The 27,295-nt window shown below is 38.1% G+C and overlaps 3 protein-coding genes across 5 annotated transcripts; all 3 read left to right on the top strand.

The window, feature by feature from the left end:
- The first annotated feature begins 2,784 nt into the window (after positions 1-2,784).
- LOC101166493 (TLD domain-containing protein 2-like) lies at positions 2,785-6,882 on the top strand. 2 transcript variants are annotated; one of them, XM_011485063.3, is made up of 7 exons: positions 2,785-2,891; positions 3,520-3,673; positions 4,616-4,765; positions 4,863-5,015; positions 5,102-5,197; positions 5,373-5,446; positions 5,906-6,882. In XM_011485063.3, exons 1-7 carry the CDS (start codon positions 2,866-2,868, stop codon positions 6,042-6,044), a joined length of 792 nt encoding a protein of 263 aa, XP_011483365.1. In that variant the 5' UTR covers positions 2,785-2,865; the 3' UTR covers positions 6,045-6,882. The 2 variants fall into 2 exon arrangements, with proteins under 2 accessions (XP_011483365.1, XP_020565711.1); XM_020710052.2 differs by lacking the exons at positions 2,785-2,891; positions 3,520-3,673 and adding an exon at positions 3,703-3,995.
- Positions 6,883-7,897: 1,015 nt separating this feature from the next.
- On the top strand, positions 7,898-12,171 carry hint3 (histidine triad nucleotide binding protein 3). Its single transcript, XM_023964336.1, has 5 exons — positions 7,898-8,083; positions 8,262-8,379; positions 8,590-8,659; positions 11,677-11,803; positions 11,937-12,171. The coding sequence occupies exons 1-5, from the start codon at positions 7,952-7,954 to the stop codon at positions 11,982-11,984; spliced, it is 495 nt and encodes a 164-aa protein (XP_023820104.1). The 5' UTR covers positions 7,898-7,951; the 3' UTR covers positions 11,985-12,171.
- Positions 12,172-14,602: 2,431 nt separating this feature from the next.
- Positions 14,603-27,000, top strand: trmt11 (tRNA methyltransferase 11 homolog). 2 transcript variants are annotated; one of them, XM_004077776.3, is made up of 13 exons: positions 14,603-14,686; positions 16,597-16,662; positions 17,545-17,618; positions 17,773-17,854; positions 17,982-18,074; positions 18,174-18,308; positions 18,386-18,542; positions 18,623-18,703; positions 18,827-18,991; positions 21,215-21,287; positions 21,438-21,572; positions 26,558-26,678; positions 26,794-27,000. In XM_004077776.3, the coding sequence occupies exons 1-13, from the start codon at positions 14,609-14,611 to the stop codon at positions 26,929-26,931; spliced, it is 1,398 nt and encodes a 465-aa protein (XP_004077824.1). In that variant the 5' UTR covers positions 14,603-14,608; the 3' UTR covers positions 26,932-27,000. The 2 variants fall into 2 exon arrangements, with proteins under 2 accessions (XP_004077824.1, XP_023820103.1); XM_023964335.1 differs by lacking the exon at positions 14,603-14,686 and adding an exon at positions 16,164-16,428.
- The last annotated feature ends 295 nt before the right edge of the window (positions 27,001-27,295 follow it).

Below are 27,295 nucleotides of genomic sequence, written 5' to 3'. Positions count from 1 at the left end.
GCCTTAGCACTTCCTGCGACTGGTCAAGCCTTAAAGTCGCTACACTGCATAACTCCAGACATTTGTTGAAAAAGGTAAAAACAGCTGTCACTCCAGAATTTTCTTGGTGTTTGTGCATAAAATTTGTGGAATGAAGGACTCAATTCCAGATGCCAGCTCAAATTAGAAAAACAAAAAACGTAGGGGGAGACCAGGGTCAACTGTAACAAAAGTTCCCAACTCCAAGCATGCTCATTTCATACCTTCACATGCTGTTTGAATGCAAGCAGATTTAGCATTTCATGTCACATTCTACCCCCAAAATATCAATTTCTTTTTGGGCAGGTAAGTAAAATTTTAGACTGTCTAATATATATATTTTTTTACTTGGCAAATATGTGATCGAGATATGGCTGTCATTTTTATATATTTAAAAATATACTTTCAGGTTTGTTTGATGAATTTTACAACAACAAATACCAAAGCTAATATAAAAAGAAATTTGTGAAAACATGACCACCTTTATCAGGGGCAAATGTTACAAAGCGTTACAATTGCCCCAGCTAATGTTCAAGGAGTTGCAAGTACAGCATTTTTTAACAGTGATCCAATCCAAACAAGTAGGAACACAGATGGAAGCTTCTGAGGCTTCTCTGACGGATGTTAATGTTTTAGTGGTGAGAATGGAAGGTTGAAGCAAAAAACGAGAAACTGTGTAAAGTGGTTGTTAAAGGTGTTGCTTATCGGCACCAACGTGAGTCACAGTATAGGAAGCTTTGATGTACTATTTCAATGATGCAAAAAGCTGTAACAGTTTTGAAAAAATCCTATGTGGATTTTTGTGGACCCAACTTCTGCCAGGCTGCAATCATGGAGCACACAGTCAGACTTTACTGGAACGGGTGGAGCAGCTGAAGCAGAAACAGCTGCCAAGAAACAGACAAAGGCATGCCTAAGCACTCATTAGCTCAAGTTATTTTCCTTAGAAACACAGTCAAATTACCGGTAAACCTGCTGTTCTCAAAAAAACAAAAACAAAAAAAATTAAGAGCAAAGTATTAAAGACATTTCAAGTAACAGTAATCTGAGATGACAAGTGTAAAGCAAATATGATTTCATCACACATTAATAATCAAGAATTCTTTGGACGGCTGAATGACCCGCGTTTTGGATGACCTCAGACTTTTGCTAAAAAATCTTTACATCAACTAGATTGGAAAAAAAATTATAAATGCACATGCAAGACTGACATAATTATCCAGTGCTTGTAGGAAAACAAAAAAAAATTCCTTTTTTTATGCACTACATATCTCCTTGTATCTGCATATGTGTCCATGTGTTTTAGTGTCCTATTGATCTGTTCTGAGTGACGCAAGACACACTGTCTAAGATTGATTATCTCCCTCCTACTTCTCCCAAACCCCAAAGGATGACTGTTGACCCCAGGACGTCTTTACAGAAGTGGCCTGCTGTGGCGCTTGTGCACCAGCTCTTGTCATTGACACTCTGTCTCTGGCACATTTCATCAGTTTTTGGTGTGTTCAGCTCATAAGATGTTTTCAATACATTTTTTATACCGGTAAAGGGCAGAAAAACATGGAGGAAATAACACCCTCTCACAGAATCAGCTCACACAAATAGGATTACTGACTCAACAAACTTAGTACACTTGGTTGATTTGGACTTAATGAGTAGCTTGTTTGTTTGTCCTTACTCTGTACTCCTAACAACTCTTGATAGAAACAACAGATAATACACTGTTGAAATAGTAGTGTGAGTATAAGAGACGGTATGATGACTGATCAAGTTTAAATGATTGGTGTTGAACATTATTTCTTTTCACTGTAATCAAGCTTTGGAATTCTGATTAGATCTTGATATTAAGGCCTGATAGAAAGACATGTTGATGAGCTGGATACTTTTGGGACAAAGGTCTGCGACAATGCGAGCATGTAAAATAAGAGTATGCTTTTGTCTTTGTGTGATCAACATTAACATTAATCAAAGCCATCAAAGGGGATTGCTCAGGGTAACCCCAGAAACACCCGGAAGTGGTGAGAAGCTTCTCTCCATGAGAAACAAAAGGAGAGCATTACAGTGATGCACTAAAAAGGAAAAAGAAAAAACAAGAACAATGTGTTAATGAGGAATGTTTCATTAAAGAAATGTGCCACATCTTGTCCTTTAGATGTGCAGTAATAACATGAACTTGTGTTTGTGTGATTTGTAAGATGTGAAGCTTGTTACAAGACACTATCAAAAATGTGTTCTGTGGTCCACTCTGTTTGTGGTATGTCCCATTTAATTTTCATTTGAAGGAAAATTTGGTTTGGGTTCTTATGGGTTATGTCCAAAACACTGTAAAGAGAGATCTGACTAAGGGAAAACAAGTAGAGAGGACTGATTGTGTAAAAGCACAGTTGATGTGTTTGGAAAAAGCAATACTCCAGCAGCAGTACTCTGTACCAATAATGAGATAAGAAGCAGAAGTATGGTCGTCCAATGAGGCATCAAAGCATATAAAGAAGAATGCCTACATTCAGGCCTTTATCTTTGCATTAAGTCACTTTTTTATGTCACAGAGCTTTAAGTTGACACTGCAATATCTTGAAATCTATTCTGACTTCAACAAGGTCCCAGAGGAGGTCAGGTTAATGTGTCACCAGCCTTGTCTCTTGCACTCCCTTGTGAAATCTTTGCTAGAATATGGATTTTCTGGAGCCGTTACCTGGGAGGGGGAGGGTTAATAGTCAAGTAGCTTCTCTTAAAGAAAGAGCCACTCCTATAAAAAGCAGGGATGGAGACTTAAAACAGAAATCTACAGCACTGTCCCCCCAACTCCACACGTCTATTGTCTGCAGTCTGCCATCACCTACGTCTTCAGTCATGGGAGTTGCCTACAGCGTTGGAGAGTAAGTAAAAGAAATGATGTTTTGGAGAAATTTAAATGTACCCTTTTGTGAAATTATTTTGTTTAGCTGAAAGTTAAAGAGATTATCAGAAGAAGGATTTTAAAAAAAATAGAGGAATGACAGAAAAAAGAGATAAACAGTGCAATGCTTTTAGTATTAATAAAGCAATACGGTACTTTAACGAATGGAACATACAGAAAATGGTTAAAACAAAAGTCTTCTAAATTTTAATTTTGTTTATTTTCATTTGAAAAACCCAAAGAAATTCCAATTATTCTGTATTAGAGATGTCTCAAGTCCTACAACAAATTTTACTCTCAAGAGAAATTAAAGAAAATCTAAAACAGTCTTATTTTCATCTATTTTTTTGTCTCCATATGTAAGTATCCTGGGTTAGCACAATAAAATGTTGGCCTCCTACAAACATTTTATATATTTAAATGCTGTTTCCAACTGATTTTACTCTCAAATATTTCCTGTCTTGACTGAAAGAAAGAATTTGTGACATTTAAGAGACAAAAAAAAAAAAAAGTAAATCAAAGCAAAATGTGTTGGAAATTCCCATTTCACTCTGCAGTCAAGTAAACACATGTGGTTATCTTTTACATTGTTTTCTAATCCCCTGCAGAGTCGATCACCTCTACCCCTTCTTCATGAAAAAGCACTGCCGGGCTCAGCACTTCAGGAAAAAATATAAAAATCGCTTCTTTGCCGACAAGAATGTGATCAATGGCCTATTCAGCCAGCTGAACAACAACCTCAAAGCTGCAAACAACTGGGAGGTGAGTTTTAAGGACCAACATTCACATCTTTGTGAGGAATGTCCTACTGCCCATATAAGGACATCCTCTTTCCTCCTTGAATCTTTGTAAGTATGCCCCTAAGGCGGGTGCAACCACAGCACATCTTCCCGCTCAAGTTTCCACTATGTGAAAGTGAAAAAAAAAACTCATGAGGGTTTATAACCCCTGCTGCCTGGATGGGGCAGGCATGGAGGACTTTTTCTACTGGTTTACTGTAGAGATAGAAGGAGCTATGAAGATAATGCTGGAGAATGTGATGGTCCTGTTTCGTGCTAGTGACTGTGTGGAGCCATATGTTAAGGTGAGATTATGAAACTTGCAGACTTTATGTGCTTTGTGTGGGAAACTTGCTGTTTGTGAATCATTCAACATCTGGAGCCTCTTTGAGCTGTGAGGCAGCCTTGATTTTAATTCTTTATCTATGCATCGTCTCTAAATAACATGCCACAAATGAAAGAAAATAAGGTAAACTTTACAACTGTTACATAAAAAATACTTTTTTTTAAATTGCATACCACTTATGGAAGAAAAAAACACTATCTAAACATCCTTGTTTATTTATACATGTAAGATGCAAATGTTGCTGGTATCAGCGGATACCACCTGTAAGAAGCTATATGAAATGCAAAAATAAACTTATGAGACAGGGAAACGTGGCTTTCTTTTCCGCACGTTTTCCGCCATTTAGAGGAAATACAGTGAAGTACATGCACAGTCTTTCACTGCCACTTCCTGGTGAAATGTGGTACTCTCTGGACAAATTGGTGTTGTAAAAACCACATTTCTACAGCTAAAGAAAAGTACATTTAGATTATTTAACACAACACACAAATGCAATCACGCAAAGAGAAAAATCAGAAAATAAAACTGACAAGTTTTGAATTTTCCTGACCAATTGTGTTCAAATTTTATTCCCTGCAGTTTATCACTGTGAAGCAAGCAAAGCAACACATTAGTTTGTGCAACTTAGAGGACTTTGAGAAAGAGGAGCAGGAATTTCAGGAGGTGGAAAATGAACTCCCTGTCCTGAGTGACCAAAGCCTGTTGCTGGAGGACCATCACCTGAAAACAGTACGATTTTACTATTCTACATCATTCAGCCTCTGACGTTCCTTTGATGAGGCTTTTTTAAGAGCATAATTTGATCGACACTTCTTTTTTCCAACAGCTTGTTACTCATCTACCACCAAGAACTCAGGGCTACAGATGGAATCTGGTCTACAGCACAGCCATCCATGGCAGCAGCCTGAAGACCCTTTACAGAAACATGGCGGGTCTGGACAGCCCAGTGCTGCTGGTCATCAAAGACATGCACAAAAAGGTTGGCATCTGAATACTTCAAGATTTTTTTTTAGCTTAAAAACACACATGCTTTAACTAACGAACTGGTGTTTCTTAACATTTCAGGTGTTTGGGGCGTTTTCTTCAGATCCATTTAGAATCAGTAAATACTGCTACGGCACCGGGGAAACCTTTCTGTTCACCTTCAGCCCGGATTTCCAGGTAAAAAAGCTTTGTTTTGGTCACATACACTGCAGTTGAAGGAGCTTATCATCAGCAAATCTTAAATTCATGTACAAATAATTCAAATCAAATGCAAAATAGATTTAAGAGATCCATAAAGATGTAATGATTTTAGACTTAAGTTTCTAATGTCCTGTGTTCTTACTTTCTGTAGCAGTACAAGTGGAGTGGAGAAAACTCTTATTTTGTGAGTGGAGACTTGGGATCGCTGCAGATTGGTGGAGGAGGGTAAGTTGCTATATATGCTCACTTAATATGTTATAATAATAAAAACCATCCCAAAACATTGCAAGTGGATACTTGCAGTGGAATTTTAGGCTAAAAGTATTTGGGTTTCTTCTTGGCTTCCCCTTTAGTTCTGAGATAACTTTAAAGTTGTTTAGAAATGTTTAATTTTGTCATTTGTTTACTATTTGGGCCGAATATAAATTCAATGGAACAGCGTTGAGCTGTGGCTGCAATTTGATCTGCTATCTAAGCACAATTTGAGATGAGAGAACTGATTCAATGGGGTTTGACCCCCGTTTGGTGTCAAATGCTAAACATTGGAAAATAAATCAAATATTTGTAATCATATAATGTTTTTCTTCTGATTTGACTTATGGTAGCTAAGTTTCCTCATCTTTTCATATGCAAGAAAACTGCGACAGAGTTTGAAAATAAATGATGATTTCTCTCACCTTTCAGTGGTGGCTTTGCCCTGTGGCTGGATGCTGATCTGTACCACGGTGCCAGTTTTTCCAGCTCTACCTTTCACAACGCAACACTTTCCACACATGAAGACTTCATCGTACAAGATGCCGAGGTCTGGACCGTGCAGAACTGACTGAAAAATAGTTACCCAGCGAAAAAGCTGCTATTTATGGAGTTATTCAACTTCATGATCTCAGGGAAAATGTGAGGTCGAGACACTACTTTTGTTTAAAAAAATGTGTTTGGGATTCTGATAAACAGCCTTTTGCATGACTCCCAAACGATTTTGTGAACCTTTTCAGAAAAAGGTGCTGTGCAGGTTCCATCGCATTGGTTTCATGTGCTTTTAACTTATCTATTTGCTCTTTGCAAAGTAGGTGGATGTTAAGGAGATCATTATGATGTACGGTTGACCAAACTAGCTGTTGTATGTTTTAAGTCCACAGCAACTGGAAGCACATTTTGAATAGAAACCTATTTTTTCAGTTCTCTTAACCTTAATTCATTTGTTTATGTTTAATTTTTTTGTCTGCAACATTGCATTGTGTTTGCGATGCAGTATCTACATTTTGTTGTGTTCTAATCAGCTTTCATGATTACGTTTTAAAGCTGGGTTCTAAAAATAGCCCATCTTAGTTGCCATTCAAAGTTTGGTTCTGAAGTAAAAACCAAACCAGAGCAAAAAGAAATTAGAGATGCACTTCAAATAGTTTGCTGTATACTCTTTGGTGTGAGTTTTTTTATTTTTTTCTGGAGAATTGAACCTCTGCTGTTCTGATCTAAATGCTTGTAATTGCACAAAATTTTACTGTATGACAGCTTCTTATTTTATAAAGGACTATTTTTTAGAAAAAGAATAAAGCAAAGTATATGTGAATGTTTTTGGTTTGAGTATGACTGTGCATGAGGGCCTGCTGTGCAGAGTCCTTCATTTTTGAAACCTCAATAAAACTTTGCCTTTTCTATTCAAAGGGGTAAAGCCATTTTATTTATGCATCAATAAAACCTCACGAATCAGCTAACTCCTTCTCAGGACCACAGAAAAAAAATGTGTATCTGTGTCCTGTGCCTCCAGTAAAGCATTAAAAATCTTTCATCTTCTCATTTTGGGTTTAATAACTGACATCAGACCTTACCACTAATATTTGCTTGCCAAATTCTTTGAATTGTTTCATCAGTTTGCCAGATCAGAGCAGTTGAAGCAAACAAATGAGCATCACTACCTATTATTCTGCTGCAAAGTACCAGTAAGCAACTCATCTGTGCTATATTAACAGGTATAACAAATGAAGGTCAAAGGAGCCTTATCATACCAACATCATGTAATTAATCCGTTGACAAAAGCTAATAATATTATTTAAACCTGTAAACAAGTTAAACACAACTGCTGCAAAAAGGAGTTGTTGTTTCAATTCAGAAATATTCCAGATTCCTATTCCAGACTTTCGAGACAGAGAATCCACTTATGCATCAGGGACTCAGATGCTATGGTGTTCTGCTCAGAGACAAGGACTCGATATTAATGATGTCTCAGAAAAAAATATTTGCTATTTAGTTAGTTAGATTCCTGCAGGGACCGTATGTTGTTGTCAGAACAGAACTGAGATCATTTCAATCTTAAAACTGGATGATGCCAGAGAAGATTTTCTTAAAATTTTGTATACCTCATGACTGATCAATAAAATTAAAGTAAATATCAATAAAGTGAATGTGTATTTTGTAATAAAGTTATTAGAAATTACTAAAGTTTGAATGTCATCTGTTAGGGAAAACATAGGTGTATATTTTCTGTATTATTATTATTATTATTATTATTATTATTATTATTATTATTATTATTATTATTATTATTATTATTATTATTATTATTATTATGTTTCAGGTTAGCTGCATTCATCTTAAAATCTGTTAGAATCAATAATTAGTTAAACCACAGTGCCCTCTAGCGGCAAAACACTGACTCACATTTTGATTGCTTTTTCCTGCACTCGATGATTTCCGGTATCGACTCTTGTGGTCTGGATTTGTCCAGCTGCAGCAATGGCCGGAGTGGAGGCAGGAGTCACCGAAAATGCTTCGAAAGACAACAGCGAGTCGGTCGTGGGATACGAAAAGAAGTGTATCTTCTGCAGGATCGTAAACAGAGAAATGGGGACAGAGCTGCTTTACAGCGTGAGAATCCCGATTCACTATTAGCTAGCTACACCTGTGTGGATCCGAATGTTTTCATTAGAATGATTGTCAGTGGCATCAAACATGTTCATCCTCTGAGACAGAAAAAAAAAAAATAATCTGTGTCAGATTTACAAAAACAGACCTTTATGTAAAAATGTCAATCATGTCCTTTTAGGATGAAGAGATCTCGTGTTTCAGAGACATTAAACCTGGAGCTCCACATCATTACCTGGTTGTACCAACTCAGCACGTGGGAAACTGCAAATCACTGAGTAAAGAGCACGTGCCTTTAGGTAAAGATGAGAGAAACTGAACCTTTTGACAAATGTTTAGATTTTAGGGGTGGGAGTTGGCCTATATAAGTTCACTTCTTTCCACTCCCTTTAACCAATTATTAAATAAATAAGGGTTTGATGTCCTACAGTAATCCTATTTCAGTTTGATTTGCAGTTGTGTGTAAAGGCAGTTATTGATTAAGTATTAGATATGCTTTTGTTTTCCAGTGAACCGGCTGGTGGACGTAGGGAAGGAGATCCTTCAGAAAAACAACGTGATGGATCTCTCTGATGTCAGGTAAGGTAAAAAAAAAAAAAAAAAAAAAAAAACAGTTTCAGCAAGTATATGTACTAACAGTGGCGGTTCTACACTAACCTACTCCCTGGGCGAGTAACCCCACAGGCGCCCCCCCCCCCCCCCCCGCCCCCATACAAAATTTGACAACATCCTGTTGTGTTCCCTATCTTCTTTTTAGCAATTTTACATAAAAAAATGCATGCACTTTCTAGACTCGTATTACAGGGGGGTCAAACTCAGTCACACACGCTTAAGGTTTTGGGCCGAAGAAGATAAACATTTACTGAACACACTAAAGCTAAACTTTTAAACCTTTTAAACTGAACTTTTTTAACATAAATATGCATAAAAACAGGAACACTTAAACCCTAAATAACTTGTTATATTTTGCTCTCCATAGAAATATATTCTGTTAAAATTATACAAATATAAACATGCTGCAGAATAAAACAAAGAAAGCCTGGAAATATTAATAAGAAATTACAATTCAAATATTTCCGTTTTTTTTTTTTTTGCTCTTTTATCATTCTTTAGAGCATTTTTTTTTAAAGCTAGACACCTCCTTAATTTTTAGCAATAATTTCTTAATGTGTGACGTCCTGAGTGAGTCTTTGTGAAACATATCAGAGGGATTAGATCTAAAAAAAAAATTATTGTGATTAATATGTTTATGTCTTGTAAAACATAAAAGACTAAATCATAGAATTCATCAGTGGGATTACTCCAAAAATATTTGGCATTTCCCTAAATTTGTGCAACACCAACAGTAGAAATCCTCCAAAAAAACTCAATCCATAAAAAATGGTCTGCACCCAGCACCCCTGTTACAGTTTCTGTTTCTTTGCCCTTGTGGTTTGTTTCCTTTTTGTTCTGGCATGTTTTGAGTTTAACTTCTTGTTTTATTTTGTAGGGTTTCCTGTTTCGTTTTTGTTGTGAGTTTTACTTTGGTTCCCCATCCTTCCTGATTGTGTTCACCTGTGTCTCGGTTGTCTGTATGTATTTAAGTCTTGTCATTCCCTTCCTCCTGGGCTGGTCCATAGTATGTTAGTTAGTATGTTAGTCTGCTCTCCCCGTTTCGAGTGTTTAGTGTTTCTAGCCTGCCGTCTGCAGTGGTTTTGGTTTTGTGTCCTTAGTTGTGTTTATTAAAGCCCCCGTTCCCCTGCAACCTCCTGCCTCCTCTCGCTCTCTGCGCCTGGGTGCTTCCTCCCTTCTCCCCCCGTAACAATCCCTCCCCCTCCCCTTCCCTCTGACACACGCGGCTCCGTCTCTATGACGGGAGGCACAGCTGCGGCCCAGAGTTGATTGTCAAATAGAAAATTCTCCCAATCACCTGTTAGCGTGATTCACCCAGCCACCGGCGAGTTGCGCCCCCCTCTCGAGTTTTTGGACTTATGCTCCAAAGACTACCGCAAAGAGGTGTGGCCGCAAGCATCTTGCAGCAGAGGGCGGTGGTCACGTGTGCGTCGGGTCTGCTGTGTCGGAGCAAAGAATTATGGGAAATAATCCCCATTGCCTGCTTTTGTTGAAAATGGGGTTGAGCACGGGTGTTTGTTCTGCCTAATTCCTTTTCATGTGCCTGTTTTATGTTGTTTCACTCTGAGTTATTTCATCTTTTTTTTTTTTTGCACCATAAGTGTGAAGAGGAAATAGGATGAAGACATTCTTAAGAGTCTGATGTGTCAAACTAAAAGTGTTAAGTGTCGGCAGCTGAAGCAATTTCAAATTAAAAGCGCAAATCTTCCTCTATGAATATAGTAGCCTCTTTGAATACAGTAGTACAGCATCGGGCACGGCAAATGCCGCCCCCTATGAAGTGCCGCCCTGGGCGACCGCCCACATCGCCCATATCAAAAACCGCCACTGTGTACTAATACCCAAATGAATAAATATATTTTAAAAAACAGTAAAAACACAGACCCATCATCCATTTTGTCTACTAATAAATGAAAGACAGGCGTTTCTGCAGATTTTTTACTTTTGCCGACCAAAGCGTGATAAGTAAGCTAAAGTGTACGCTGCCAGAAGTAACTTCAAATCTTATGTATTTTACATAAATAAAGAAAAGAAAAAAACCACCCTTTAAAAAATATCGTCTTATGAATACATTCCACATAGATAAGTGTAGATGTTGCAGAGGACTAAAAAAAAGCTGTGTAAAATGTCAAATGGATAAAGTTTCCACTGCGAGCATCTTTTGATCTGTTGTAAAATGATCCCAGTGATCTCTTAATTATAGTTTCACCATTTTAGGCAATAGTTCAAAAACATAACTCAAAGCTCGTCAGTGAAGACTCTCATTCATCCAGGTCGATTCCATCACAGTAGGAGGTTTAAAGGTTGTCATCTGGACTTGCTTTTGAAAGTAAAAAATGTTTCATCTCTTATCCAAAAGGCTTTGTCAATTCTGAAATGGCTGGTATAACCCAAAGCTTAGAGATCATTTCAAAAGTAATCTCTTATGTTTTAGAGCTTTAGGTCAGAGTGCAATGTGTTCATGGTTTTGCTCTGTTTAAAACTGCAAAAGCAGTTTCATTTGAGTGTAGAAAAGCAGCTGATAGTGAAAACTGAGAAACTGGTGAAGTTTCTCGCCATTCTCTTCTTAATGCCAGTTTTATATTTTCAGCAGAAAACAAAGCATGCATTTTTTTTGTTTTGATTTTTCCAAAAAACCCCAAAGTTTACCATGTCAAAACCAAAAGAATAAAGGGTCAGAAGACGAAGGTTTATCTGCCAATTGCCACTACTTTGTGTTTTATAAAATAGTTCACATTGATTTGGAGTTTTCTGAAAGATTTTCTTCAGACAAGCATATTTATTTATTTATTTATTTAATCTCACAAAACAATCAAAGATCCAGGAACATTTTCTATTTCTGCCCCATTTTACTGAATCCATGAAGCCATTCTAACTCTTTTTTGTTTGTTTTGTTTTTATCAAAGAAAAAACTGCGATGATGTGGTGAACTGCACACATAAGAATTGTCAAAAATGCTAAATTTACGTGGGTTTTGTGTGCAGGTTTGGGTTTCACTGGCCACCATTCTGCTCGGTGACACACCTGCACCTTCACGTCCTGGCACCGGCCAGTCAAATGGGCTTCATGTCTCGGCTCATCTTCAGACTAAACTCCTACTGGTTCATCACCGTAAGATCCCTCATTAAGGTTCAACAGTGCAGCTGAATGGAACAATATCAATACAACAGATAGATTTGTTTTTTCTTTTTCAAAGTTGCAATATTTTCTTTCAGTTACCATTTTTTTGGGGGATGTTTTGCAGGCGGACCAGCTGATTGAAATCCTCTCATCAAAAGGAGACACTAGATGATGGCTTGGATCACATTACTCCTCCTCCATTTGTGATTTTCTTATAATAATCTGTTTTATTTTTTTTTATTAGCTAATGAAAATACTGGCACTTTGAAAGATTTAAATTGAATAAATGTCTTTAAACTGTTTGTTGTATGTTTTCAAACCAATAGGATTAAAATGAATTATTAATATTTAACAAAAAACACAAACATTGTTTTTCTTATGTTTACTAGAATAGGGGGAAAAGTTTTTTATTCAAATGAAGAAATATTTTTATATAGTTTTGGAAATTCTATATTTGTTGGGCTGGTCCTTAAAGCCTTAGAGCATGCTGGGAAAAAAAAAATCCACAGACCCTAGATGTAAAGTGCCACACAACAGGAGCTTAAGTAGAATGCAGGACATTGAGGTAGTACTCTTTTAAGTCATCTGCATCTGATTATTGACATATTTCACTTTTTTTTTTTTTTACATTTAATTTAAGCTCTTTTACTGAATAGGGACTTTCACACAATAGTGCCTACTGTGTGTTAAAATGTAGGAGTTGACAAAATATTGTAAATGAAAATATATTTTTAATTAACTGCAATGCTGAATAAGATGATAAATTGCCTACACACTGTGGAAATGTTAAAACGAGTGATAAATCATGGGAGATGTTTAAACTTGGAGAAACTCCTCTGACTAACAGCATGTTAAAAGCTCGTCAAACATTGCTTTTATTTTAAAGGATAAGCCTTCATTTCTGAAAACATGTTAGCGTCACATTTTCATGGAGAATGTGATCAAATGAATGCGTAATAGAATTTATAGTATAAATATGGCTGCTGCTCTTTACGTTTATGGACAGCCACCTCTCCTCTCCGGAGTTTAATTACATCATCTGGTGCTGACATCTTCAGTTACATGAAACGACGGCTTTGGTTTCACTATTTCAACAGGCTTTGTTGTTTAAGCCAGTTTTGACCTACAGTACAAGTTTAAATAAAGCATTGGTTGGTTTCACATGTTCATGAAGTTTAATGACAACAAACAAAATAGCGAGATGATGTCTGTTGTTTCTGAGATCTCTCTTGTGTGACTTATGCCTCCAGAGGAGTCGGATGGAGTTCATGCTATAGCACCAGACCGCCTGTCACAGACAGGTCCGTGTTCACTGTGGGGGTTCTTTGGCGGCTCCATACTCGCACTGTCACTGCACAAAAACCGACACACAATAGTGTTTAAGATGTACTTCACTAGTGAAGATTAGTTTATATTTTAAATAGCAGCTAGATTTTAGTTTGTTTTCCTGAGCTATCTGTTAATAGAAATGATATTATAATGTAAACAAAGGCATCCTCTCCTATTGGAGTTTTCTAGGTCATTGTTCCAGAGTGATAACTACATGATCGTCCTTCCCCTGCCAAAGCATCTCTCCCTCAAAGTGTACCAGTCTTTGCTTCCTGGCGCGTAAAAGAATTCCCACCAGTTTATTAGAGATAGTCACATAATGCTCAAACAGCTTCCCAAATTCCACTGTAATGACCGTCCCAGTTCCGTCTCTTTCCTTCAGCTCTCCGATGCTCCGAATCACCTGGCAGAGCTCCTGGACCTCTCTGCTGATGAGCGTTTGAGCATCCCTGCCACGCTGCTCCGTCAGGGATCCCTGCAGGGGTCTCCCATAATCCTCCTGTCCCCTCTGATGAACTGTCCCGTCGGGTGTGGTGTGATGGCTGAAGGGATTGTGCTTCTGGTAGTCCTGCCGCTCACTGGACCACCTCTGCCAGTTCTCTTTGAGGCCTTTGACAGAAACACTGTGCTCTGCAGCAGAATCACTGGACTGAGCAGGAGCACAAAGGTCCCCCTCAGGCTCCATGGTGGTCCCCTCCCATGAGTCCAGTCATTTCTGTGTACAAGAGCATTTTTATTATCATTCTAAATGCAACTAAATGTTTTTTCCCCTCTTTCTTAGGTCTAAATCTAAGTGATCATTGATTGGGACTAAAACAAACGCATTCTGTTAATTGCCACATTTAAAGTAAAGAAAAAAAAACTAAACTTACATGTAGCTGACTCATTTGTTCACTTTCCTTCACCAAAAGTGACTCGTCATTTTGCAGCCAAAATGCAGCAATTTCTGATTACACTGTTACAACTCAGCGCGTTTAATGGAGCCAGCAGCTTTGCTGACAATGGCAGGAGTGCAGAATGCTTATGAAGCGCCAAGCTAAGTCACGCTGATTGGCATGTTTATCGACCAATAGCGTGGAAGTGTTTGAATAGCGAGCCAATCACTGTCTAGAAGGAGGAGCTTGAGTAGGTGTCACTGAAGCAAAGCAGATTAATGTCAGCATATACTCTTCACATTTATTCCACGCAAAGTAAGACAATAAACTAACATGCTCAAGAAATTGGAGCAGTTGCTTTCATTCTATGGGGGGCGGGGTCCATGGGGCAAACATTAAAAAAATAACAATTTCACAGATTAACAAACTGAGAAAGCCACGATGTCAAGATTATTTAGTGTTTTATTTTACCTTATTTTTTTTTTTACTTTTGAAATTATACATGTTTATGTGTTCTATGTAATTTTCGTCTAAGCGGTACGTTTCGTCAGGACCGAGTTTCCAGCCGGATATGTTATGAGGTACAACAAAGATGGCTACCCCCTGTAGCAGTTCACGCCTCCGGTATTTAATACATCTTGCACACGATAATGTGGATTTCAGGTTACCGGTAAATATTTGTTATTTTTTACTTGTCGGTGTTGCTTTAGCCGTTAGTTTAAATGTTTAATTTGGTATTCTTTCGTAAACCACCTACTATTCTCTTTCATTTTCTTTTTACTGTGCTAGTGTTAGCTTTAGCTTGTTTGTTAAACAGTAGAAATGCAGCCCATTTTTATGCCTCAATCATGAAGTGACAACTGCTGACAGTGATTAAAATTGAACGCATTTGCTAGTTTAAACAGTTTTCAGGTTGAAAATCTCTGGCCCCCTTCTTACTGAATTCTTCTCCCACTTTATTGTGGTAACAAATCTACAGTGGTGGACAAAGTTGTTGGTTGGTATCCCTCAGTGAAAAGAAAGAAAGTCCACAATGCTCACTGAAATGACCTGTAATGCTCAAAAGTAACAAATTAAAATTGAAAATTAAATAATTGAAATCAGCCATTACTTTTGAGTTGTTGATTAACAGGATTATTTAAAAAAAAAAAAAAACGAATTAAATAGGGCTGGACAAAAATGATGGTACCCATAACTTAATGTTTTGTTGCACAACCTTTGAGGCAATCACTGCAATTAAACAGTTTCTGTATTTGTCAATGAACCTTCTGCACCTGTCCACAGGTATTTTGGCCCACTCCTCATGAGCAAACTGCTCCAGTTGTCTCAGGTTTGACGGGTGTCTTCTCCAAATGGCATGTTTCAGCTCCTTCCACAGATGTTCAATGGGATTCAGATCTGGGCTCATAGAAGGCAACTTCAGAATAGTCCAACGCTTTTCTCTGAGCCATTCTTGGGATTTTTGGCTGTGTGTTTTGGATCGTTGTCCTGTTGGAAGACCCATGACCTGCGACTGAGACCAAGCTTTCTGACACTAGGCAGCACATTTCTACCCAGAATGCCTTGATAATGTGGAGATTTCATTTGACCTTGCACAACTTCAAGACACCCTGTGGCAGATGCAGCAAAGCAGCCCCAAAACAGAACGGAGCCTCCTCCATGTTTCACAGTAGGGACAGTGTTCTTTTCGTTGTATACTTCATTTTTGAGTCTACCAACATAGAGCTGATGTGCCTTACCAAAAAGCTCCAGTTTTGTCTCATCTGTCCAAAGGACATCTTCCCAGAAGCTTTGTGGCTTTTTAACATGCTTTTTTGCAAATGTCAAGTCAACTTTATTTAATTGCAGTGTTTGCCTCAAAAGGTTGTGCAACAAAATATTAAGTTATGGGTACCATCATTTTTGTCCAGCCCTATTTGTTTCGTTTTTTTTTTTTTTAATAATTCTGTTAATCAACAACTCAAAAGTAATGGCTGATTTTAATTATTTAATCTTCAATCAATTTTAATTTATTGTTACTTTTGAACGTTTCAAGTCATTTCAGTGAGCATTGTTGTGGACTTTCTTTCTTTAACTGAGGGGTACCAACAATTTTGTCCACCACTTTACACACGTATGCAACTTCAAAATTATTTTTAAAGGGTCCGTAATATAAACGTTTTGGTTGAATAAAATAAAAATACACAGTCGAAAATATTTCCACAGCATTTAAAAGCTGGAGACATTCATTCCACTCAACATACATTGTTGAAAAAGGAGGCACATTTTTTTCAAATTTTGCTGTGGAGTGAAAACATTTTAGTCCAATCTCTGAAGAAATATCTCAGAGTAAAGATTCACAGGCCAACTTTCATCCCCATGTATTTGCATCTGTATTGGACAAGGAAGATCTCATCATCTGACTGAAACCATGTGAGCAAAAAGGATGGAATCATGTGACCGCCTCATTGCTTTAGGTTATTGCCCAGAACATAAAGAAATTTGGCCTCATTGATCCAGCAGTTTAGGTTGAGAAAGTGGTTTTCTAATCAATATCAGTGTTTTATTTGACATTTTTTTATGTTTTCTTTTTCACTGTAGGAAATTAAAGCTTTGCTTGCTTTGAGGGGGAAACCATTTCATCCTTGTGAAAACTTCAACGAACAGGTTTGCACGTTATGAGAAATTCTCTTGAAATGAACCTTTAACTCGGTAGGATCTAATAACTTGCTTTAGAAAAAAAACGTATTCGGTGTTAACAAGGACAGTGTTCTGATACGCTCTCTGAGTCTGTGCTGGCCGTCTTTGTTTTGTATCCTAACAAATCTAAATGTGTGGAAAACTTTCTTTCTATGCTTAAATACATTTGGTAGTCCGACTCAACTGAGATTTAGAGCTTCTACTTCTCACATGATGAAGTACTTTAAGAGGGTCAACTGTGTCTGAGATGTCGGTCTTTCTCCACTTTAATCATTTGATAATGATTTTTAAAAATAACTTTCTAAGCAGATTCATTTTCACTTTGAAAACCTTGAGCTCTAATAGGATTAACTTTTTTAAATATATAGTTATGTGCTATAAACAAACCAACTCATTTTAAATTGGGTATTGTAGCGTCAGTCTTTGAACTCATTCCATAAAAGTTAAGTTTTTTTGTAGATCTATGCTGACATTTTCACAAACACAAAAGCACCACAGGTCTCATCTTAACTCAGTCAATAATCTGGATGATAGTGGACTTTTAATCCTACAGGGTTTTTCTTTTTAACCCTTTCATGAAGATTATGTTTATTTCTCACTTTTGTTTTATCAGCCTTAAATCTTCTTTGCCTGTCATTTTAATGCCTTTCTAGTTTTTCTGACCCTTAGGTTTTGAAAAATGTTTGTTGTTTTCTGTCTTGTGTAATAGCTGGGTGGTCTGATCTGGTAGATGACCAGTTTCCCATTGTGTAGTGGATAATGTTTTTAGCTCTGTCTCTCATGAAATAATAGTTTGTAACCAGTTCAATTTACACGACTCTTTCTTTACTGTTTGCTTGTTTCCCTTAGTCTCCTTTCTGGTGCTTGGAGGGTCTGTCAGAAGAGGATGTTCGCAGTGTCATGGCCAGATCTGTTTGTGCAAAGTAGGTTTTAATTTTAATTCCTTGAAACCGTTTTACCAGAAGGAAATGCACAACGCTGAACTAGTGATAGAAATCTGTCTGTTTTCTTAAAGAAGAGCTTCATCTGTGACGGTCTTGTCTCAGTTTTTTGAGCTAACTGTCACCGTCTCTGCAGGTCGGCCTTTGAACTTTGGGGTCACGGACAGACAGATGGGAACCTCAGAAGTTCTCTGCTTAACTACCCACCACAGAGCATGGTTTGAGAAATAGCCGTCACATTCTTTTAAATGGCATCCTGCAACTTTATGTTAAATATTTCTCTAAAACTCAATGCCAGTCCCATCTAAAATGTCTAGATATGTGAATTATATGTCAATCCAACAGAGTCCATTCATGCACAAAGATTCTACCTACAGAATTAACGTCTATACTTTCAACAAGACGTTGCAGTTTCAGGACAGAATCAAAAAAATTGATGTAAGTATGTAGTTATTGATCGTTGGAACTGGCTTTGTGTGTGTTTTAAGCTAACTATTGTTTGTTGGAGTTTTGATGACGTTGTGTTTTTGTAACCAGGCTTTGGACTATCTTCCGTTTGAGGGCACAGTGAGCTTGAAGACCCCTCAGCACATCTTCTGTTTGCTGGAGGATTATGGCACAGATCCCAACAACATCCCGGAGGATCCCAACTACATCTACTTTGGCAGATGGGTGAGGAGGAGCACTGCACGCTCTATTTGCATGAGGACGAACTGGGCCAGACTTACGGTCTAACATGTGCATGTCAGATAGCAGATGGTCAGCGGGAGCTGATTCGCACCCACAGTGTGAAGAACAGACACTTCATAGGAAACACCAGCATGGATGCTGGCCTCTCCCTCATCATGACCAACCACGCTAAGGTCAAAGAGAACGATCTCATCTTTGACCCTTTTGTTGGCACTGGTAAGATTGTTAAGACTGAAAGGGCAGAATATTAAAGAGAACGATGAACCGTCAGTAATCGCCTCTGTCCTCTTTGTCAGGGAGCCTTTTGGTTGCATGTTCTCATTTTGGAGCCTATGTTTGTGGAACAGACATCGATTACAACACCATACACGGCAAAGGTAGGTTCAGTCTTCCAGCTGTAGTCTGTGTGGCTTTTGGCAGTACTCAGAAATGGGCCTTGAAGTCGTTTTTGTCAGCAGAGGCGGAACACCTTTGATAAACTGCATTCCTGTGGTTTGCAGGGCGGTCCAGCCGCAAAAACCAGAAGTGGAGGGGACCGGACGAGAACATCAGAGCAAATCTCCGGCAGTACGGGACAGAGAAGATGTTTGTAGATGTGATGGTTTCTGACGCATCCAAACCGGTGTGGAGGAACGCTGCTCTGTTCGATGCTATCATCACTGACCGTAGGTCCAGAGGCTTTTCCAAACATGCATTCAAATGAAATCGAGCCATTTGTATTTGCACTTTTAGCTTTTTTTTGCATGTAGAGCAACAAAAATAACCAATTTTTACCAAAAATTGTCATCTACTTTTGTCTTATTATAAAATGAAAAGATTTTTTGTTTAACCCTTATGTGGTGTTCGGGTCTGTGGGACCTGTTTTCATTTTTTATCAAAAGAAAAATGATACAATTAATTAATTTTTCAAACTCAGACTCACTGGCCTTGGCTCATTTTCTGTGAAGAACAGATATCAGAATACATTTTTAATAACCAGACACCGTATACCCCCCCAACACATTTCTATTACATATAAGATGTTCGGGTCCACTGGACCCGGGGCTAATAGAAGTGTGGAAATTGATGTTTTATGTACCTACACTCTGTCCTCCACCTGTCTGGGCCTGCTATGTGTGTGTGGATGTGTGTAGGTGTGTATGTGTGTGTGTGTGACCACTGAGAAAGAGAGAGAGAGAGTGGCAGAGAGAGAAAGTTTCACTGTAAATGTGAGTTCTGTTTCTGCACCTGCGGTTCCCGCACAAGGTTGCAACATTGTTAGAATAATTCAAGAATCAACTCTGTTTGCTCTCGTTCTCCCGCACATTTGACCATTTGACTTTCTTACGGGAATCTTTAATATCTCAATCTTTATCAGCTACAAATTGGAGGCGGGACACTATGAATATAGCCTTGCCAGTGTGGTTTCTCATCACAACTGATCAAAATGGCCAAAAGACTTTCTGCGCAGAGGGCCCTGGAATTGATTTTAGAAGAGAGACGTTTTTGATGATGATGTAGAGGGAGACGATTCAGAAGAGGAGGTTTCAGAATTAGAGGATCACATTTCTGAAAATTCAGAGTCTGACAGTGACTCTGAAGAAGATGATTAGATTGGGGCGGCCGTGGAGCAGCGGTAGGGCGGCCGGCCCATGATCGTAAGATTGCAGGTTCAATTCCCGCCTTGCACGCCCATGAGTTGAAGTGTCCTTGGGCAAGACACTGAACCCCACCTTGCCTCTGGTGGTAGGCAGGCGCCTGTGTTTGGCAGCGGAGCCGCCACCAGTGTCTGAATGTGTGAGTGAATGTGTGTGTGACTGGGTGAATGGGTCTGTGACTGTAAAGCGCTTTGTCCTTGTTGGAAGAAAGGCGCTATATAAGTATATGCCATTTACAATTTACCATTTAGATTGAGCATCAGCCAGTTCCAAAACGAAGCCATCAGCACCCAGCCACAGGACCAGGCCGTCAGCAGCCAGGACCATATGTACAGGCTAGTGGCTAGAAGGCCATGTGTTCAATGGGGCTGATGTGTTGTCTTGACTAATAGGTTTACTTTATGTGTTCAGCTTGTGTTGTGCACCTGAATGGGTTCAGTTTCTGTGTTCAAATAAATAAAAGTTAGTAGTTTTGAAAACCCTTACTTCACTTGAAAATTTGTTTCCACTCATATCTTGATTTTAATTGATTTTCTTTATCACGTTTTAGATAATGAGTTATGAATGTGATCTAACAAAGGTTAAGGGCAAATATCAACCAAATATACTGATTGTAATTGGATGAGGTAAACATCTGTCGAGTATTTTAACATCAAAGTGTTTGATTGAGGCATTAAAAACCACAACATGCAACGGGTCCACCAGACCCACGAACACTGGCTGAGTAACAACAATATGAACACCACACAAGGGTTAAAATTGTTTTAATCATCATTTTACCTACAGTTGGAAACTGCATTTTACACTGGTTGTCTGTGTTTTAATTATTGGATCAGTAAAACAGAAGCAGTAGATTAAAAACGTGTTGTTATTGTTACCAAAACACACCAAAAAAAGTTCACAAAAAAGTTGCAATTTTTGCATTTTTTCCAATTAAACACAGTTTCCTAAATGCTTAGCATGTTGGAAATCAATTGTTATCAAAAACTAACACAGACACAGATAGTGACATCAATATTAAGCGACTACACGTGTCACAGCTGCAACATAACACGAAAAACGTGAGCTGACAAAAAGTCAACAGAAATGAAATGAGCTTCTGTTTTCCTAACCGCACAGTTGACCTCCTGCGTGTTGATGATGCAGACAAGGAGCAGAGCAAAGTGCTCATGGTTCTAAAGAGTCAAAGCTAACATTTGCATTCATTACAGATGTACGTTTCTGTCTTTGCTTGTTCTCCATTCTCCATAGCTCCATATGGTATTCGGGAATCTACAAGAAAAACAGGCTCTTACAAAGAGAACACTAAACTACCTGACTGCACGTGAGTTCCACCAAACCTGCTTGTGACCACTTGAATGACAGAGTCTGACTCAGCAAAATCTTTAGAATCAAATATTTTATGAGAAAGAATCTAAATGTCATTTCACATTTTCATTCGGAACCTTTTTTCCCCCCTGATTGCCTGTTCTAGCTACGTCGAGTCTCATGTGCCGGTCTCACAGGCCTACCACCTGAGTGACATCTTCACAGATCTGCTGAACTTCTCTGCTCACCACCTGGTTTTGGGTGGGAGGCTGGTCTACTGGCTGCCTATCTACAGGCCAGAGTGAGTAAACACACATTTAACCTTTTTAGTGTGGATTTTTGACTGTTCAGTTTGATAACCTCTTTGCCGATGGACAGACGGAAAGCAGATGGTGAAACATTTGAAAGAAAGATTGTAATAAAAATAATCATAGAAAACAAAAAAATATATATAAAATGATCTGTGGAACAGTGATCAATGTCTTCCTTTTTATTTGTAACAGCTTAAGATCCATTATATGTCCATAGTCCACAACAAGGTTTTATATATTATAAGAAGCTACAATTTATCATAAAAATGTCACAAAAACACAGAGAAGTGAACTTTATTTGCTAAGTTGGAAGGCTTGGGTTGTGTTTCTTTGCATGAATGTAACATTTGGATGTTTGTGGATAACTGGGTTCTGAAGTGAGAGCAGGGAGCAGGTGGAGGAACGTCTAAAGAGGTGGAGGTTTGCTTGGGAATGGGCTTACACTTTTTCAAAAAGTTGTTTCAGTTACAAACTTGGCTGTCAGAACAGTTTTTTTTTAAATCTCAGGGGGGGAAAATTAATGACATTTTTAGAAAAATGTTTTTTTTTCTAGCTAGCAATACACAAGACAAGACTTCCATTGGATAATCTATTTTCTGGACTGTTTACGTTTGGGTTCAGAATTAAAGAATATCCAGCCTTCAAAGGTTGATGAAACCTTTTTTTTATCAGGAAATCCACTTATGTTCAGTTCTGGACTTCTAACAGCAGGGGGCAGACTTGTTCCACAAATCAGACCTTCACAAATTGAAGACTTAGGGATTTACATTAAAATCTTTTGCTTATGATCATAAATTTAAATCTCCTAAATAACAACCAATTCAAAAAACGACAGATTCACATCATAAGATTATTAAGCGTTTTAATTTTTATCTGCAGTTTTCATCTCCATGTTTTGTTTGAAAATAGTAAATCGAGAACGATATTTCGTTTGGACGGTGGGAGGAAGCCGGAGACCCCGGAGAAACATGCTTCATAGGTTAATTGGTCACTCTAAATTGTCCATAGGTGTGAGTGTGAGAGTGAATGAATGTGTGATTGTGGACATTCTACCCTGCGACAGACTGGCGACCTGTCCAGGTTGTCCCCTGCCTTCGCCCACAAGTGGCCGGGATAGGCTCCGGCAGCCCGAAAAACCCCGAAAGGGAAAAACGGTTACGAAAATGAATGAATGAATGAATATTTCGTTTTGTAACATTTTTTTAAATGTACTTCAAAACACAAATCAAAGTATTTTTTGAGAAAATTTTAAGGACTCTAAAAGTAAACCCACACATTTAACCCAATCTTTTTGTACCTAAAATAAACCACATTAAGCTAAACTTTTAAAGTTTCATTTTTATCCAATCAGAAGTGTGAGTTGGAAAAACAGAAGCTTATGAATAAAACATTTTAATGGATCATGAATGTGGACATAAACATGGTTTTGGACATGTCTTGCATCAAACACCCCCCCGCCCCCCATGTAACAGATGATGGAACCATGATTAGCAGCAATCTTTACCCTTCACCCCATATGAGTATAAATAAGCTTCCCATGATGCTTTAGCCCTAGATGGGCATCCATGAAGCTGTGGATCTTTCCACAGATACCTGTCCTGAGTGCATCACAGGAACCTGGCCTCTCTGATATCAGAGCTCCCACAAGTCATACTGGATTAGTTTATGTGTAAGGAGTAGCTCAATTCATTCTTTAAACTCAGAAGCAGTCTTTAGAAAGCTGCATGCTAATGATAACAACCACACACCTTTTTCAGCTGAAATTATAGGTAGGTTCACTTTTATTATCGTAAAATCAATGTGATGACAATCTGGGGATCCCTACCAGCACCTCTTACAGACTTTACCTTCGGAGGATGAAGGGAAAAAAATCAGGATGGGGTCATTGGCACCAAAGTTACACAAAATATGATCCACAGTACTGTACTGTTAATTAATAATGTATGAATGCTGTGTTGACGGGTATTACATCAGCATCTCCTCGGAAATACAGTTTTGTTTTTTGACATTGTATAATGTTTTTTTGTTTAGCTGATTAAAGCTTTTAATATATAATTTTACAAATTCAGATTTTTTATTGTAGCAGATTTAATGTTTTTTTTGTGCCAGTTCCAGTTGGGTAATAATTCACACCCCTACAAAGTGGGACTTCTTGCCATTTTAATTTAATGAAATCAGGCAAAAATAAAGTGATGAGTACGAATGCAAAATTTAGCTTTGTCCACTTGACCGAGTCCCCGTCTTCAGCACTCCTCTCTGGATGAAGCATCAAAGGCAACAACAACATTGTTTAGAGGTGTGTTTAACTATTTCCATCAATAGAAAAAGGCTGCGCTAAATCAGCCTGACTGCGGATGAGCACCACTTTGCAAACAAAGGTTTGTTCTGTCAAAAGTGCTGTGTCATGGTAGCAAGTGAGGAAGTGCAGGTGTTCCGCTGGGAAAGTAGGAATTACATCAGATTGCTGGTGTTAAAAGATGTCAGGGGAAGAAAAGACCAAAGGATGGAACTCTTGTCACCACTGCAAAGACTGTGAAGTTCTTTTTTTTGGCACTTTGGAAAAAATGTATTGAATTACACCAAATATTTCAATTCATTTTTCTTTCTTTCTTAAAGCAGTTTCACACACAGTATGGTAGAAAAAAAAGTATTTGACAGTCACAGATTCTGCAAGTTCTCCCCCTTAGAAACATGAGTTTGGTCTGTAAAGTTCATCATAGATAGATACACTTTACCAAATGTAAAAAAAAAGTACCCAGGAAATTACATGGTTTGATTTTTAAGGTGTATATTTCGACAATAATGCAGAAAACACATATTTAGCTGAGCATTGAGGATGAAAGGTGGCTGAATCTTCCAGCATGACAAAAATCTAAAGCACATCAACCTCACATGAAAACTATTTAAAGGTTCTGGAGTGGTCTAACCAATTTCCAGATCTCAATGCAATAAAAAGTCTGTGGAGAGAATTGAAAGTCTGAGTTTCCCAAAACATCACAACTCTTGAGGAGATCTGCATGGAAGAATGGACCAAAATAGCAGCTACAATGCAAACCCGGTGAAGCCCTGCAGGAAACTTTTGACCTCTGTCATTGCATACTAGGGTTTCATTACTAAGTATTGAAGTGAATTTTCGCAGTGACCAAATACTTATTTTCTGCACCGTTCTACAAATAAAATTCTTTAAAAATCAGATTTTTTTTTATATTCTGTCTCTCACAGTTGAAGTGTTTCTACCTTACAGACCAAACTCATCTTTTTAAGTGGGACAACTTGCAGAATCACTAAATGCCAAAGACTCTTTTGCCCCACTGTATGTGTGTGGTCTTATATTTGTGAATGTGTCATCATCTTCACACATTTGTCTTCTTTGCTTCTCATCTCATTGGTGCTGGACTCCATTCTTGGTAGAGAGCTGTACCAAAATAAACATCTGAACCTGGCAGGCATTGCCATATATGAATTATCTGTCTCTATGGTCTGCATGCTGACCTGAAAGTGTGTGTATATTTTTTGGGATGTGTATGTCTGTGTGTATATGTTCAGACAGAGTCTGTCTCCGGGGTCTAATCTGGGGCTCCGTGGGGGAGCTATCAGGTTTCTGTTGCCCCCCACGTTCATGCGTGTGCATCTGTGGTTGCAACAGAACAGTAGGCACTTTGTGAGGATAGAGGTGTGTGTGTGTGTGCGTGCGTGAAATGATAGGTGACATGAATTGCTGTTGGCAACAAACAACCTCTAACTCAGTTTCAACTCTCTTCAATCTTTGCTCTTCAAAAAATAAATGGATGCGGAGGAAAAAGATGCCGATGCACCGTCAGTCGTCACGACCAAGCAGAGAGCTGATTAGAACGTAAACAAGGAAACCATAAATATGAAATTTGACATTTCTTCACCAATACGTTTTAGTTCTCTAGATTTTCTGCTTTATCAGCAAGTTCGAGAAAAAAGATAATCAAAGTCGGTCATCAGGAAAACATTTCTCAGACCCTTTTGCTGAGTGTTTTTTTTTTTAAATTGGTTTGACTTTCATAGTTTTCCATGCCAAAACCTATAATAAAGTGAAATAATTTGTGAGGAGTGGCATTTTTATGAGTTTTTATTTACAGAGGCCAAAAGGTTGCATGGAAAAAAATGAAAGACTATCCCCATCAGGCCACTAACTCCAATGAAGCTGTTTAAAGTTGTTCTGGTTGGCAAGAGGAGGTATCCTGTGGAAGCTTCAGCCACTAGTCACCGTGGTGACCAAACATTATCGCCGAGACCCACATGTGGCCTAGGCAACAAGGCAAACAGTCGAGCACAAATGGGGTTTCAAGTAGGCACTGTTGCTATTCAGATGCTGGTTTGGAGAAAGTGCTACTGCTACAAACGTGTAAACATATACATCAGCTGCTATTAATAGGCCTTAACCTGGCCTGGTTGGTGAAGAAAGAACCAGCAGTCAAGGTGACCAGGTTGTGTGGCTCCAAAACCAGCTCAAATGACCAAAACAGATGTTTCTGCTAATTTTTCTTTTTCTTTCACCAAACATGGTGCTAGGATATTAAGTATCTCCATCCTGGTCTTATTTGCCTGTTAGGAAGGGTTGTGGTCTGTTCATATATAGTTTATGAATGTCCCTGCCTTCATTTATTCTTTAGTTTTTTCTTTTTACTCATAACTAAAAAAGTTTTTTGCCAAATTTCAGGACCTGCTATGATCACACTATTTAAATCAACAAATAAACACCAAATAACTTCTAAACCAAATGAAAAAAAAACCATTACGTTTCATTTAAATTTGTTAGATGAATCCATTTTTAAGGTCATTCTTCTACTAATGGATTTTTTAATACTGACCCGTCTGTTTTTTAATGCCCAGATTAGAACAGGTTGTTAATTTGCCCAATTTTGCCTACGCTGATTTTGCAAAAATCCTTATTATTATTTACCAATCATTTGCGATTGTAATCATTTGTTTGACCTGTTTTCAGGTATTGTGATGAGATGGTTCCTGTTCACCCGTGTCTTCAGATCATCAGCAACTGCGAACAGATGCTCTCCAGCCAAACTTCTCGACGCCTGATCACTATGGAGAAAGTCAAAGAGCCAGAGGTGGGCTTACAATATTCACACTCTGTCCTTATGCAGTATACTTAATGACAGTAAAACAAGGAACTGTTAGGTCAATGGTAATCAACATGGTAACCTTGGTTCCTCTCCTCTGCAGGAATCTGACATCATTGCTCATCTATCAGACCCCCACTTCAGCGCCTACCAGGGACACAATGCCTTCAGGGAGAAATACTTCAGTGGACTGAATAAGAGATGTGGCAAAGAGGACACAAAATATTTCAATAAAAATTAGTCAATCCAGACATCTTAACAAATTTTTTTTTTTTGCTCCATTATTAAAAATGTACTATATTAAACATGTTTTTACTGTTTTTATAATTTTTTATTCTCATTAAATAAAAAGATAAAATGCAAGTTGTCAAGTGTCTTTTATAAAAGGTTTGATCTTATATCAGATTAATGACTGGCTGAGTTCATATTGTTAGTGGTATTAACTGTCTACTGAATTTTTAATGACTTTTGTTCATAATTATGGTTTAGCACAATACATTACAAGCCATGGTGGGATAAAAAGCTACTGTTATGCTTTATGTCAGTTTTTTTTTATCTTTCTAAATTCAAATTGAAATTGTTGTGTTTGCATATGTTGCAGTCAA

This window comes from Oryzias latipes, chromosome 16 (genome assembly GCF_002234675.1).
Source record: "Oryzias latipes chromosome 16, ASM223467v1".
Lineage (NCBI taxonomy): Eukaryota > Metazoa > Chordata > Actinopteri > Beloniformes > Adrianichthyidae > Oryzias > Oryzias latipes.
This window is presented reverse-complemented; position numbering and strand designations above follow the sequence as displayed.

Bases quoted from the DNA above. Each gene is read 5' to 3' on its own strand.
- LOC101166493 (XM_011485063.3), top strand. From the start codon at position 2,866: ATGGGAGTTGCCTACAGCGTTGGAGA. The intron at 2,892-3,519 runs GTAAGTAAAAGA...AATCCCCTGCAG, and splicing joins GTTGCCTACAGCGTTGGAGA to AGTCGATCACCTCTACCCCT. The intron at 3,674-4,615 runs GTGAGTTTTAAG...TATTCCCTGCAG, and splicing joins AAGCTGCAAACAACTGGGAG to TTTATCACTGTGAAGCAAGC.
- hint3 (XM_023964336.1), top strand. From the start codon at position 7,952: ATGGCCGGAGTGGAGGCAGGAGTCACCGAAAATGCTTCGAAAGACAAC. The intron at 8,084-8,261 runs GTGAGAATCCCG...ATGTCCTTTTAG, and splicing joins GGACAGAGCTGCTTTACAGC to GATGAAGAGATCTCGTGTTT. The intron at 8,380-8,589 runs GTAAAGATGAGA...TTTGTTTTCCAG, and splicing joins TAAAGAGCACGTGCCTTTAG to TGAACCGGCTGGTGGACGTA.
- trmt11 (XM_004077776.3), top strand. From the start codon at position 14,609: ATGGCTACCCCCTGTAGCAGTTCACGCCTCCGGTATTTAATACATCTT. The intron at 14,687-16,596 runs GTAAATATTTGT...TTTTCACTGTAG, and splicing joins ATGTGGATTTCAGGTTACCG to GAAATTAAAGCTTTGCTTGC. The intron at 18,075-18,173 runs GTAAGTATGTAG...TTTTGTAACCAG, and splicing joins ACAGAATCAAAAAAATTGAT to GCTTTGGACTATCTTCCGTT.